Source organism: Lepisosteus platostomus, chromosome 9, assembly GCF_059453375.1.
Source record: "Lepisosteus platostomus isolate fLepPlt1 chromosome 9, fLepPlt1.hap1, whole genome shotgun sequence".
In the NCBI taxonomy this organism is placed as follows: domain Eukaryota; kingdom Metazoa; phylum Chordata; class Actinopteri; order Semionotiformes; family Lepisosteidae; genus Lepisosteus; species Lepisosteus platostomus.
In genome coordinates this window covers 46,805,259-46,820,604 of record NC_142619.1, presented here as the reverse complement: position 1 = coordinate 46,820,604, position 15,346 = coordinate 46,805,259, and the positions used below count along the sequence as shown (strand labels likewise).

The 15,346-nt window shown below is 38.1% G+C and overlaps 1 protein-coding gene across 3 annotated transcripts in view; it reads left to right on the top strand.

The window, feature by feature from the left end:
* Positions 1–9,518, top strand: part of camk1da (calcium/calmodulin-dependent protein kinase 1Da) — a 141,298-nt gene extending 131,780 nt beyond the window's left edge. For all 3 annotated transcript variants that reach the window (XM_088645297.1, XM_088645298.1, XM_088645296.1), the window contains 2 exons: positions 2,097–2,238; positions 3,271–9,518. In XM_088645297.1, the coding sequence (XP_088501423.1) occupies positions 2,097–2,238; positions 3,271–3,401 (273 nt within the window). In that variant the 3' untranslated portion in view covers positions 3,402–9,518. The remainder of the gene's footprint in view (positions 1–2,096; positions 2,239–3,270) is intronic.
* Positions 9,519–15,346: the final 5,828 nt, after the last annotated feature.

The window sequence follows — 15,346 nt, the reverse complement described above, 5'->3', positions numbered from 1 at the left end:
CTGTTAGAAATCACAATCATTACTGACTTTCACTATATATATATAGAACTCTTGCACACGTCTCTTCTCACTTTCTTTTGTTCCATTCATTCTATAAGTGAACCATGCTTCATACAACAGGTGGGAAAGAGAAAAGATGCGAGAACAGAAAAAATATGCTTCTTGTTTCACATTTGCCTTAGATTTTTATTGTATTTTTGTCACTTTCATTTTATATGTGGACCATGTTCCAAACAACAAGCAGAAAAAGCAAAAATCAGAACAAAAAAAATGTGCTTTTTGTTTTGCATTTATCGTGGATTTTTATGACATTCATTCTGTATATGGACCGTGGTTCAAACAGGCAGGAAAGCGAATATACTACTTGTTTCACATTCTCCTCACATTTTTATCACATTTATTCTACCCATGGACCGTGCTCCAAACAACAAACAGGAAAAGCTAAAAAAAAGACAGAACAGAAGAGAAAAATATGCTACTTGTTTCACATTTGCCTCCTACATTCACCTTGTATTATTATACAGGAAATCAGGGAGGTGAAAAAAATGCTGTTTGTCTCACATTTGCCTCATGCATTATTCATCTATACGTGGACCATGCTTCTCAGAATTGCAAGCATCACACCTTCTTACTTTGTGTTCTTTATTTTTAATCTCTTCTTGTTCTCCTGCAATGTCTTCTGCTTCTGTTCCCTGGCCTCCAACATGGCCCTTGGTTCCTCACTCTTGGCCCTGCTGCTCCTGATGTCATCTCCACCCTGTTTCTTTTCCAACATCTTACCTCCGTTTCAGTCAGTAGTCGCCCTACAGTTTACACTATCCCTGGCATCCAACTCAGCCCTGGGTCTGTCTGGCATCCCACAGTTTAAACTTTCCCAGGCATTCAACTCAGCCCTGGGTCTGTCTGGCATTCTACAGTTTAAACTTTCCCTGGCATCCAACTCAGCCCTGGGTCTGTCTGGCATCCTACAGTTTAAACTTTCCCAGGCATCCAACTCAGCCCTGGGTCTGTCTGGCATCCTACAGTTTAAACGTAGTCTGGTGTCCTACCTCCTGCTCAGTCAGTAGGCATCCTATACGTAACCCCATTATATATATTATATATGGAATATATACTATCCCCAGCATCCAACTCAGCTACAGTTTCCTTACTCTGGGCCATTGCTGTTCCTGCTGCCAGTTCCTCAGTCCTGTGTTTCTCCAATGTCCTGGCTCTTAATGTCTGCCCTTTTCTTTTAACATAATGTACGTTTACATGTTCCTTCTGTCTGTTTCTGCATTGGTTTTGGGGTTCACTTGTTGCTTTTGGAGATTGAGCATTCCAAGGGGTCCTCTCTCTTGAAAGCCATCTCCTTGGCCCCGGTTCAATTAGCAGGTGTCCTACAGCTTTTAATGTCTGCCTTCTCTTTCTGTCTTATCCTGCATTTCTGTCCTATGCCTCTACATTCCTTCCTTCTTTCTTTATGCACTGCTGGTTTCTAGATTTACTTGTTTCTGACTGGGGCACAAGCCTCCTCATCCTATGGCCCAGAAGGCTTATCACCAGGCAGATTAAGCCTAAACTTACTATACATTAATATTCAATAAACATTCACAAAGCATCTGATTCTTGGATGTCTTTATTCCTAGTGAAATGAAAGTTCTTAACTGAAGTTTGGGAGGAGTAATGCCAGACATACCAGTCTCACTCAGCTGTTTTAAATCACAATCTTTACTGATTTTCAATATATTAAATCATTGTTGCACACGCCTCTTCTTGTCACATTCATCTCACTTCCGTCCCATCTTCACCTTTGTAGCTACCTCCTTGGTTAGCCCCTCTCTTTGAATGAGAGGTCAAGCCTCTTTGTCCTAAGGCCAGGGGGCTTCCTCTTAATCAAACCGGAGAAACCAAAACTTAGTATACTTAAATACTCAATAAATATGTTGTTATTCCATGTGATTTCAGTTTATACTGCAATATTTTTAATAATAATAATTATAATAATTTCAGTGATTTATAGGTGTCATTTTCACCAGCACCTAAGTCTTTAAATCCTTACTGTACCCACTAGGGTACTTAATCATTCTCTATATTCTCATTCTCTTTATTTCCAGCAAGCCTTTAATGCCACTGCTGTTGTCAGGCACATGAGAAGACTGCACTTGGGAAGCAGTATAGAGGGCTCACACCAACAGAATCCTGGGACTGGCCCGCACCTTAACAGCCCTCCAACAGACACCACAGCTCGCAAGGATTGTAAGTGCTGTAGCCATTCGTTACTCTCACATGCCAAATGGGCATGACTAATGGGCATCGACTTAATGGAATACTCTGACAGAGATTCCAGAAATTCCAACAGACCTTCTTAACATTGTACCCTATCAGGGCTATCCATATTTTGTGCAGGACTGAGTATTGATAATTTAACCTAATTATTCAAATTCTCAAACCATAGATGAGGTATTAAAATAATTTCAAGAGAGTCAAGATTTTAACAACGCAAGGCTGTTAAGACAATCGTAATTATTGTTGACTTTGTTAAGCGATGTGAACAATAATTATGATTCATTGAAGGATTTTGAAATGTCCACATGGTATTTCACTCATATGATTTCTTTTCCTATCAACCCAGCTCCAAAAAGAGCCAGCTGACCTCAGTCTTTCAGATTCCAAACATGTGAATCACTCCACAATGTCTAACCAAATCTGCACTGCTTTTCAAAGAGCACATTTAAAATGTCAGCAAGCCCTGCTGGTGCTTAATCCTTGTTACAGGATCCTGCATTCCCTCCTACAAAAAGACAATATACTGTTTACTTTACACAATCACTGTTCTAATGAAAGTAGGCAAAGCTTTAGTTAATTTACCAGAGACAAAACCATTAAAGCCCAAGCGCATTAGTGAACCACAGCTGTAATTGTAGCTTATAAAGACTTATATAATTATATAATAATAATTTCAGTTAAATAAGTGAACGTTATGAAAAAAGCCATTTTATTTTTAGAACAAGAATGCTGACAATTCATTTATGTATAAACAAAGTAATTAAGTGGGATCCATTTAAAGCTGAGGCAAGATAAACAGAGAGGTACTGACACTTTCAACTGCATTTTCTCATCAATCACTCGGTAAGAGTGTCATTGACGTTTTTTGGGCAGAGAAATTAGATAAAATCGACCCCTTTCGGGCCGTGCCCGTGAAGAGCAGCGAGGGCTGATTGCCATACGGAGGCTGCCGCTCTCTCTCTCTCTCTCTGAGCTCTCTCTCTTTCTTTTCCTCCCCCTCAGGTATGTCCCCCTCCACCCCCTGTAGCCTGGCGTCTGCAGCTTCGTCCCCGTCCCCTGTGCTGTCCCCCATGGGGGCGGAGCACAGGCCGCGGCCCTCCACCGTCGCCACAGTGCACACCGGCGGCAAGTGACGGCCAGCCCTGTGCCGAGCCGCGCGGAAAGCCACGCCGCGCTGAGATGTGTCCCTGCATTCTCCAGGAGGCCTCATCCTGCCACGTGCACTAAAGCCTGGAAGGACTGGAAGAGCGCAAGACTTTTTATGGCCATATTTTCTACTGCAGCTACAAGAGAGTCTCATCTGTCATGGATCTTGTATTGAACTGCATCTTATGGGATTTGATTACTTTCCAGCTCTGTGCATATTCTGGTTAAAAAAAGAGGGTGTTATTTTTATTGTTTTTCTTATTATGTTCTGCTATCGTGTTTCTTTTAGTTTTCAGTTTTCGGAGTTTTAACTGGATTACCAGGTTTTTCAAGTGTTCTGTTTCGTAAATTGTGGTTTGGGGTTTTGTATGTTTTCAACGCTGATCTATGTGCTCAAGACAAGGAAGTGCTTTGGGGTATTGGAGGGGTATTTTTTCAACTAATTTATTTAATGCAGCTTTTGATGACTTTCAAAAGAGCTTTATCTGAACAGTTATATATCAGAGTAAGTTGCTAATGGCATTGATTTGCAAAGACATTTTTGGATTGTAAGCAGTTTAAGATCCCATAGTGGGGTCACAGCATTGTAAAATTTTGCATCTATGTTAATTGAAACATTAATATGTTTCGTTATTTTCTTACTTTGAAAAAAACTTTTATAATTCAATATATCAAAAAACCCTTTACATTATCTGTTTTTAGTCTCTGAAATCAGCTTTTCAAAAGAGAGATAATTTAGGAAAATATCTGTTTTACCCCACAGTAACAATAAATTCAGAGCTTAATTGAGATAGTGGCATTGCGTCCCATGTGATAATTGAAAAAGCCTTCTTTCATTTCAAAAGTGATAGCTCTCAGGGAAATAAGTAATAGCTGGGTTAGTATTTTGACTCAATATGGATGATAAATCCAGTATTGTGTCTGTATTCCCATGAAAGAATGACCATTAGGACTAGGCTTTCTCAATCAAGAAGGCTGTGATTACTTTTACTCATGTTCTATTGCATTTCCTTCTTCTGTTTTTGCCGATAGTTACACTGACATTTTTTCTCATTAACCTTTAAAACTATTAAGAACAAAAAAGATATACCAATATACTTAAGTGCCAGTAGTGCTTTTGTCATATTTCTAATGATCCTTCAAAAATACAGTAATTGAAATGTATTTAATACATACACAGCACGTATGTGTTGCTCATTCTGGATAAAGTTTCAAACTGAGAATTTTCACTGTGGTTGGTCAACAGCGGACTGGAATACTGATATTTGAGCACACACATTCTGTCTTTTTTGTAACCTTTTCATTCTACCCGTAACACTTTACTATGCACAAGAAAGAAATGTGTGTTTCTTTTTTAGCTCTTCTGTGCTCACCCCTGACTGTATACAAGGCCATGTTTGTGAGCTCTGCATCTACTCATTTTAGGTGCACTGCAACTTAAGTCCCCTTCACCAAAACCTCATTTCACAACTCAATGCATTCCATCTCCTGCAAACTGCCCCCACGACGTCAGCACTACTGAGGTATAAAAATCTCCGAGGGCTTGGTTTCACAGACCAACTATACTACTCGACACGTTTACGTTAAATTACGTTGGATATTCCAAGATCAGGGCTATTTGGGGTCTGTGAAACCACTGTTAGGTGTTTCCATAAATTAAAAAATATATTTTATTTTTTTACCAGAAATATATTTCTTAGTTTCTTTTCATTTGCAAAAGTTTTATGTATTTTTTTGTAAATCACTGATTAAATATATGTATTCAAATTCTATTGAATTATCACTGTTAACATGAGGGCATATTAGCCTCGCTTTTCTTTTTTTCCTTTAAAAAAACCTCAGTCCAGCTATATACTGTATCACAGTATCTAACATGCAGTTAGATTTATGGAGTAAAAATAACACTGTAAAGTATAGTTCCAAATAGTAAAAATATATTGAGTTGTAAACTATTGTATATTTTAGTAATTTAATTCTATGGCTGAAACAGGCCTGCTTAGAAGAAAAAAAAACTAGCTTTGTTTTATTGTGTAATATTTTTTTTTCAAATATTAGCTGTGTTTGGTAACAGTTTTGTTTTGTAAATGAAGGCAAAATGCAACAATCATTGGACTTACCTATCCTTTAGCTCTCAGCAGCTTCTTGAATGACATTTACCTTTTTATCTATTTTTCACAGTTACAGATAGTTTTGTGACTACATAACCTGATAAATATTAGATTGATAATCTTCTGCAAACGTCATATGCACATAAAGAATGAAGTAATGTCCTTTTTTATTATTGGGCTTATTTATTGAGTGAGTGGAGGGCAAAAGGTTATTAAGATTAATTTCTCAGCAAGATTTTTTAACTGTTTACTTTCTTTAATTATTTAAATTTTAAATGCCCAGATTACATTCAAATCCCATCACATTAAACTCTCATTAATTGTCATTATATATTGTATACAACGTAAACTGAAAAATACTTTGATGATTCTGTCTCCTGTGTAAGTAACATACAGTACAAGAGGATGTACAGTCATTCTAATGTTTCAGCCTTCAGTTAGTATGCACAACTGTGGAGATCCTTTATGGAATGTGAACATTACTGCCATCATGTTCTATCAGTAATTGGCACATAGTGATAAGATGTGTTTTGGTCTGGCAGAATTAGGCAAGTGTCATGTTTCAGTGATGTACTGTATTTGGTTTTAGTGCACAGTACTGAATAGTGGGTGATGCTACTCTGCCACTTGCAAATTGTGTATTTTGATACCTCATTTGTTTCCTTTGTGCTTTTATGAACTGCTGTATAAAATACAGAAAGCTAAAGCCCTCACTTCCCTTGATGCAGCTACCCTTTTGTTACCTATGGTGTGGGCTGTAAAAAGTACATCTTATTAATGCCTATGAAGGGCAGAATCTGCACTGTGCAAAACTAATACCCTAAACTAATACATCGTCCTAAAGTCATATTGTTCTCTACGTAGTATTAAGACAAAGTCACTCTGTATTATAAATAAATTCAGTTACTGTATTTAGAATTGTAACAGGGATCAACTGGAGATGAATTTTAGTTCTTTAACTAATCCTGCCAATATCCATTAAGTTGGCTTTTAATGGAAGATGACAGACTCAGAGCTGACAAGCCATTTTCTCATCTGAGATGGGATTCCTGAAGTGCAGTAGTGGTTTCAGAGTTAAGACTGCCCGATATATCAAAATGAAATTGGGAATTTGTTATTCACCCCTTAATTTAAAATCACGAGCTGCAGGCATGTGTAGGCTCCCCAAACAGTAAATAATGGTAATAAGATTTCATAATTTGCTGTTATCACTGGGATTGTCTCTGCTCTCCCCTTTTCACAGATGAAAAGAAAGTTTTAGCCAGCACTTCAGTGTTCTGTTGAGATTTTTCCTTGGAGATTGTGGTATATTTGGGAGCTGCTATGCCCAGAACTTTGGGAAGCTCAACATGACAGGTGCTACAGTATGTAAACGAACATAAAGGTTAGAATCAGAGGAGCCCATTCTGCCCTTCCAGCACAAAGCTCAAATGTACTGTAACATGTCTGATAGTCGGTTGTGAGGATACACATACTGTATCAGCTAACCACCGTCTTGTCAGTCACTCTGAATCTTTGGGCAAATGTACTGTATTTCAAAGAGGCTGCCTTTCGCCAACTACACCAGCACGTTTCAGTGTGCTGTATTTTTATCACCCCGAAAAACTAAAGCAGAATCTGTGTAATTACAGTTAGTGTTCCCCTCACCCACCTAGTAAGTAATACTGCCTATGAAAAAAGTGGCATGCACAGCATTAAGTATAAGATTTTTGCGGACGATGTTTTTGTTTAAGTGGTGTCAAAGGAAACTGTTAATACTGAAACAATTTGAAATTGTTCAAATAAATTGAGATCTGCTAAGCACCTATTAAACCAATTTAGTTTGTTCTCATGTGTGAGTGAGCTGTGTGTGTGCTGTCTCCCCTAATAGTATCTAACATAACAAACACTATTGAAGTACCAAGTGTCTAGTATTGAAAACCTGAAAGGGCATCATTCCTGGTTTTTAATGATCACTATTAAATACCAAGTAACCAATTAATTGTTACTGAAACAGATGCCCTTAACGTGGCAGAAAACGTGCCATGCCTAGATCATTATGAGACCCTGTTTGAGATATAGCTGAATATATAAAATCTTCATTGCCATCGGCTTGTCATTCATCCATTCAAGCAGACACCCCAACAGCTTTTAGAGCATCTTCTGAGCACATCTGTGCTGTTCAAGATGATTAGAGCAGCAACGGCCATCGTTTCAATGTGTTTCATGTGCTTTTAAACTGCTAATGTATCTACAAATGTTCTCAAGTGTTTCATACTATTTTCAATGTTATAACTTTCTTTTTTAAAAGTGTTGGTCAATTCGAAGTTTTCTGTACTATTCCCATTTAGCTAAAGCAACTGCTTTTTATGTTAGTTTGTAGCTATAAAGATCAATGTCAATTTTAATTGCTAACCAAAGAAAATTTGCAGAATAGTCAAAAGAGCAGTTGGTTACCATTGAGGTGAACTACTGACTGCTGATGGATTTCCCTGTTTTAAAGCATAAAAGTGCTACAATGTATAAACATTAAGGGCTGACTTGAAATGGCAATCGTAACTTAGTCCAAATATCACATCCCACATTGTCTATGACCTCGGACAGAAACGGGAAGTGCACACTGCTGGGGTTTCTTTTTCTTTTTTGCTTTTAATCACAGCTAAAAAAACAAATGAAAAGATCTATAATTTAAACAAATGCATGACTGCATGAGCCAATGAGAGATGTTTCAAAATATAGAGAATTTACCGCTGTCTTAATATTGTACATTCCAGACCAAGACACTGTTTTATTGTGTTTTTCTTAATTGCAACAGCTTTGTGTTGTTACTGTATGTTCAGAACTTGTACTGCTGAGTATGTTGAAAACTGGTTGTCCTTGGTTTTTCTTCCATTATTAAACGTGTTGTTTTAGGCTATCTCATTTTTTATTTAATTCAGAAAAATCATTCTGTTGATCTTAACTCTTTGTTTTTCAGAAATAAATCATGTGTTGTTAAATGTTGTAAATCTGTTGATAAGGTTTTCAAACAGGAAAGCTCTGAGAATGGTGTATGAATGTCTGTTAGCTGGTATAAGCGCAGGCTATATTAGAAATGAATGTTGGATCTTTATTCAAGGAATTTCAGTTCGGCTAGCTTTCCTAAATATCATGCATATCTTAATGCATACTGTATGCAGCCTAGTTTCATATTATTACAAAATTAGCCAAAATATAATTTTAGCTTTCTTAAGAATTCTTTTCATTTTATTAAACATTTCAAATTGTTTGGATATAATGGCAAGTTATACATGCATTCAGTAACTTTTTACTAATGTTTTAAAGCTCTGGGACATGCTAGGTCCCAAAGCTCTTTCAAAGAGTTGTTGTAGAAATTAATTTGTCCATGCAGATTTTCTTCAAGGTTAAGAAAATGTACAAGTAAAAGTCGCTAAACTGTTTTTTCCAGTAAAGTAGGATGTTTGAGTGGTCCGAGCAATCCCTAATACATAATATTGTCACACTAAATTCCTGAGTATTGTACATTTAATTCACAGACTTCTTTTTCTGGGAATCTGACATCTGTGCACAGTAGAAATGCTTGTAAAAGATATTAATGATCAGTGGGTGAACTGATCCCATATGCTTTATAAGAATTTTCATGACATGCAAGCATGTTTAAGTGCTTAATCTTCAAGCCCAGAAGTATTGGTCCACCTGATATACATCCATACATATATAAATATATAATAAAAGAATACAGCACCAACAAAAAACAGAGGTCTTGTGATTGCTACATTTTCATAGCGATACTGTCCAAAATGAAATGAAATGTGAAGCATTTACTCTTTGCATGTAATAAAGATTATCACATTTTGAAGTGGCATACTAAAATTTACTGTGGTGTTGCAAATTGTTATGGGGCCTATATAGCAGATGCCTTTGACAATCATGTATACATATCGAAAATTTCTTATCATGATGAAAAGTAAGATGATAATGATTGTTTTTTCTCCAATAAATTCAGATTGATCATGACATGATGCCTTTTTTATTTCTAATGCTTGGGTAAGGTAGCATTGAAGAGGAAGTGCATTTTATCTTTAAAGAATTATTCTAGATTAAATTATGGGAAAGGGACTGGGAATATATTTTACAGCAATCAAAAATTAACCTGCTCGTGAAATCGTTCTTTAAATAATCATTCTTAAGGTTACAGTGCTCTGAGATTTAATGTTTTTACAACAGAATAATTACATGTACCCTATATGCAAATCATTCTTGCAATCTAGATTCCTCTTGGCATATACAGATGGCAGCAAAAACTGAGGACTTCATTTCAAATTCAATTTAAAAACCACTTTCAAACATTTTTGCTTCTAATGCTGTGTGGCCTGGCAGTGCCACCTGCATTGCAATCCATATGGCTGCTCAGTGCCTGATTTTCTGACTAAGGTGACATATTTCTGTCCCTAACCCAGTGTTCAGCCTTGTCTTCAGTGGCGTTCGGCACTCTCCTTAGGGGGAACAACTAACTGTACATGCTAACTACACACAGATTTTATAAAAACTAAAATTGGCTAAAATTATACCAATGGAGTCCCAAGTAAAATTTTAATCCATAATCTATAATGACTAGAAATGTTAGGGTTGGGAGGGCTTCAGTTTTTCATGCTGCATCTTGACATTGGCATACAGTAAGTCATTGATTAAGGATATCAAGGCTAACCAATAAAAGCACTAAAAAATGAAAGTTCGTAAAGTCTTGTTTAGTCTTGTCTTGTTTAACTAACATCTTCTTTGAACAAGCAAAAGTGTTGATGGAGACAAACACCACATGACAAACATCTATTACCTCAAGGATCTGTATCAGAACTACTGATAGAAGTCTTTCTGACTTTTTTCCAGTGATCTCTTCTGATTCTGGTATTGCTATTGATTCTGGTATTGTCAGCCAGTCAGCCAAAACCAAAACAGGGTGATTGGGAAACATTGTAGAAGCTGGAAAGCAACTTGGTATACTGTAGATCACATTAAGGACTGGTTAAACACCTGGCATATGACAGTTACTGTAGACAAGCCAGGGTTTTGCATATAGGTTTCCAAAACAAACTATAATTATAAAATAGGAAATAAGGAGCTTTGGAAAGCTACTTAAAGACTTATTCATTAAATTAGATGCATTTTATTCATCTTTCATACATTATGGGGAAGCAATAGAAATAGCAAACTGAATCTTCAAAGGCATTGATAAATCTGTTAGGGTACTGAAAATGGTTGAGAATGAATCATGAAACATGAACCAGAGCACAAAAATGGAAACTTTGTGGAAGTGCAATTGAACTAGAACAGGAGCCATTTCTTTGCACAAAGCATTGTGGAGGTCTACAACCAGCTAATCACACCACTGAAGCTGTTACCCTGGCTTCATTCAAGAAATGGTTGAAAGAGGTTCTCGTATCACAAAATTACTAAAAAGACAAAACCACTAACCAAAACCGCATGTAATCAAACCAGCTAGATGGGTCCAAACAAATAGCCTCTTCTCAGTTATTATTACATTAATTCCTACATTATGTGCTTATGCCAATATTTAGAAATTGCCTAGAAAGTGAATATAAGCAACCCAATTCCCCTGACCTGAGCCATGTACTCAAGGAAGGGCTGTCACCATTGTTATTATCTTCTTTATAGATTATCACACTAAAAACTGGTTATGAAGGTATCAGAAATCTTTAAAAAATTAACTGTGAAACTATATGGAACAAGAATTTTGAGTGGTGTTTGTGTTTGACCAGCTATAGACTAAAATACTCCCATCCCCAAAATGCAATTTCAGACAAAGATGGATTAGGAATGCCACATTTTTGCTCTGTATCATTCCTGGCTCCCCTTCAAAGTCAATATGTTTTTCCGTTTCCTACAGCATTTCTCTCCACAGCTCAGTTTAAACATAAATATTGACACATTCTTCTGTGCTCACAGACATATTTTTGAGTCAATTGTGCATAAATAAATCTTTGAAGTTTATTACCAGATTGCCATTGTAACACGATTTGAAAAATGAAGATGGAAACATTTTTCTCTGAGCCCTGTGAGATGTGCACAGTCACTCAAGTTAAATGGACATAAAATGTCCCAGAGGACATCTGAGGAATGGAAAGCACATTAGAAAAACAAAACAAAAAACACTTGCAGGTCATTAGTTGCACCCTTCCTCTGAACTGTAAAATTAGAATTTTTTTAGAGGATTAATTTATTTAATTGTTCACAAATGTTTCCTAAAGGCTTGTTCACATTATAGTTAATCAGTAGTGAAAAAACAAAAACTCAGTAGAGGAAAATGGTGAAGCAGTAGAATGGAGTAAAAATACTTCTAGTATAAACAATTCCTGGGTTCGCTTGCAAGTTCTCTATTATGTGCTTTCTATACAATGTCAAAAAGTGCAGACTGGATTTGTTTTTTTCATTTTGACGACAGCTTTGCTAAAATGAATGAATCACCGCGTATGGACTATGCCCTGTTTGTTAAGGCTGGTTTGTACCATTTATAAGAGGCACATGCAATGATGATGCAGCAAGAACTATGAGCCTGGTCTCACACCCATACTGCTGAAGAGTGTTAAAGATGTGTTTTAAAGCCACTACCATACCAAAAATGCCAATGAAAGGCTACTAGATGGGAAACACAGGCAGCTTACTGAATTAAACAGATGTTATTAATTGAAGTCTGGGAGGAACAACGACAGGCCAATCTCACACAGCTGCCCACCAAACTGGTACATAAACTGAACTCCTCTTCCCCATCTCCTCCTTGCAGATACCCCTCAATTCAATCCGTCTGAATGGGGTTTGAGGCTCCTTGCCCTGTGGCCAGGGGGCTATTCACTAACCAAGCAAGTTAAGGCACTAATTATTCCTAGCATTCACTCCTCTGATGCCGTTGTCCCTAGTGAACCCTTTCAAGCTCAGAGTGACACTGGCCTCAAAGGGAAGTAGAAAGGGCAAGGCTTGCTGCCAAGATCAACACGCTCTGGATACTCAGGAGCTGACAGAGGAATTCCCAGAGCCACAGCACTCCTGCACTGCCAAGCATGCAGCAGAGTGAAAAAGGACTAGGCCCATCTGCAGCGAAACTCAATCACAAGGTCATCTGCTCACAAGAACAGAGCCTCTCAGGAGAACTGCCAGCACCTGGAAAGAAGGCTGAAATACGCCCTGGAGAGGCTGAGGGAATCTCTGCCTGGATAACCTGGAGTTCACGAGGAATGACAGCAGCCGAAAGCTTGGGAGAAATTAGAATCGTTTATTGGGATGTGGAGATTTGGCGTAACCCGCTTGGCTGAGGGCCAACCTCCCGGCCGTTGGCTCAGCTGCCTTCATTCCTCCCAAACTTTCATAAAAAACTCCATAAAGCCTCAGCAGCAGAAGCCTCTGAACTAAAACAGGTAGATCAATGTTAAACATGGTGAAGTGGATTTCAGCTGCTGCAGCAGGCAAAAGCAGACAGGGCCTACCCTGCTGGTGAGCCGTCTCTTACTAGACCTGTGCTCCGTGCAGTACCTCACTACTGAGAAACGAATCTGTCATTATATGTGTCCTTAACTGGCATAATAATTGTAAAGTCATACTATGCATGGACACCAACAGAGGAAACACTAACAATGTTCCTCAATAAAAATGGCACTCTCACTTCTAACTTTATGTTTATTTGACTAGGAATAACAACACGCAGGAATCAAGAGTACTGAAGGATTATGGAGTGTTTAGTCAAAATTTGGCTCAACCTGCTTGGCTGAGGGCTGACCTCCTGGCCAGAGGACGAGGAGGCTGGGACCCCCAGCAGAGTGAGGGGTGACCAAGGGGCAGCTGGAGAAGGGGTGGAGGTGGGATTCAAAAAAGATGAATACGAGGGAGAGAAGGGGATCACGTCCAGTATTTATAGTGTTTTAGGAGAGGGAATGACATCAGGAGTGATTGTGGATTACTGACAGCCGAGTCTGATTGAACTTGTTGCCATCCCTCCTGAACCTTTGTTATAAACTCCTGTCACCTGCCAAGTGACCAGGCTTGGCTCAAAAGAAAAGAAACTCCCACAAGCAGTCTTCAAATGCAAACAAAACTGGATTTATTGCCCAATCAAATTAGGGATAACCAAAAAAAACCCTCACAGGAGTACTCTCCACACCTTTCCTCCAAGGCACCCTCCTCCATACTGAGCTCTCCCAGTCCCTTTTATAGCCCCTCCTCTTCTAAGGACCATCCTCTTAAAGGGACTCGCTCACATTTTCTTAACAGAGATGGGCAGTTTGCTCAAAATAAAGTATTCAACCATCAAAAAAAAAACTTATACATTTTAACAGAGTCATGCAACCGTGATATATTCATTTAAACAAAACACCTAACCTTACATCGGTTATTTATAGATGGCTCACCGGTAACCTTTCCCTTTAAGATCATTTGTGTGATACTAAAAACAGGAAAGGTGACTGGTGGCCATCTTGATCAACACAAAACAATACAATACAATACTCCAAATGGGTAAAACACTGCAGTGCTTTTAGGGGAACCACAAAAAGGGTAAGTATCATTCACACTTCATTCGTATCACATACACTCTCTCAAACATACCAAAAGGGTAGGGGGAAGTATTGGAGTATTTCACATTCAGAAAGAAAAAAATAACAAGCTAAAAAAATAACTGTCACAACTCCATTAAGGATTTTCTCACAAACAAAAACAACAAAGGAAGAAGACAATGCCATTCACAATAGAAAATGTGTAACAGAAAGCTAGTCCTTTACTGGTTAAATATTTGAAATTAAACATAAAAACAGCCCTGTGTCTGTGCTGCAAAATGTATAAAAGTGAAGGAACCTATTTTTTATGATTCCTAAAATACATTGTTTTAATGGGGATGTCACAGGCTGAGGGAGAAGAAGATGGAGAATTTCAGTTAAAATCCCTGTCAGTTCAACATTTGCCAAAGTGTTGCTGGATGCTTGGAGAGCAGAACTCAGTGACCCCGCCAAGGTGTGTGGGAGGCCAGCTCTCAGAGAGCTGGACAAATATCTCATTAAAAGAAGCATTTCAGACCAAGCACTTTTTTTATAATAACCTGAGAAAGGCTGTGAGTTTAACACCCAGACCCAGTAATGAGCACTGCTCATTTCAAGCATATTTCTGAGCTCCTGTAGCTCATGTTATCTCTGAACAATTACATAAATGTTCAGGGCATCTTGGTCCTTTTCTCTCAAGTCAAAAGCATGTTTCAACTTAGTGACGTGTGAAACAACAGAGTGTGTTCATAACTCAGTTTTTACCACTGTAAATGAGTAGACACATGGACCACATTTTCAGAGAGAAATTTACGTCACATGACCCTTTTATGTAATACTTTATACACCTGCGGAAAACTTTACCAAAACCTGCCTGTGGAAAGTTTGTAATATATAAAGTGTAGACCATGGAAAATCTCACTTGACACCACAGGTGGGGTTAGGGTTAGCAATCACAGACTACATAGACAGTTCTTATGCTCAGTGCTGGACGTTGGGGCCCATATCAGTTTTAGGATGGGTGGTTTTGAAGTCCTATCTGAAAATTATTTTCCAGAAACTCTCTGGGGCCTGGGTGGCGTGGTGCACAGCTCAGTAGTTGTATCCCAAAACCGTGTCGGTGGGATCAAAAGTTGTCACCAAGCATTATTGAATCTCATTTCATTGCAAGAGCATTGATCAATGGTCTTGATTGTTTCCCACTCATACCTTTAGGATTGGGGAACATGTCTAAATTTGATGCCCAGAGAAGTTCAGATATAGATCGCGGAAATGCTCACTTGGCACCCCAGGTAGGGTTAGGGTTAG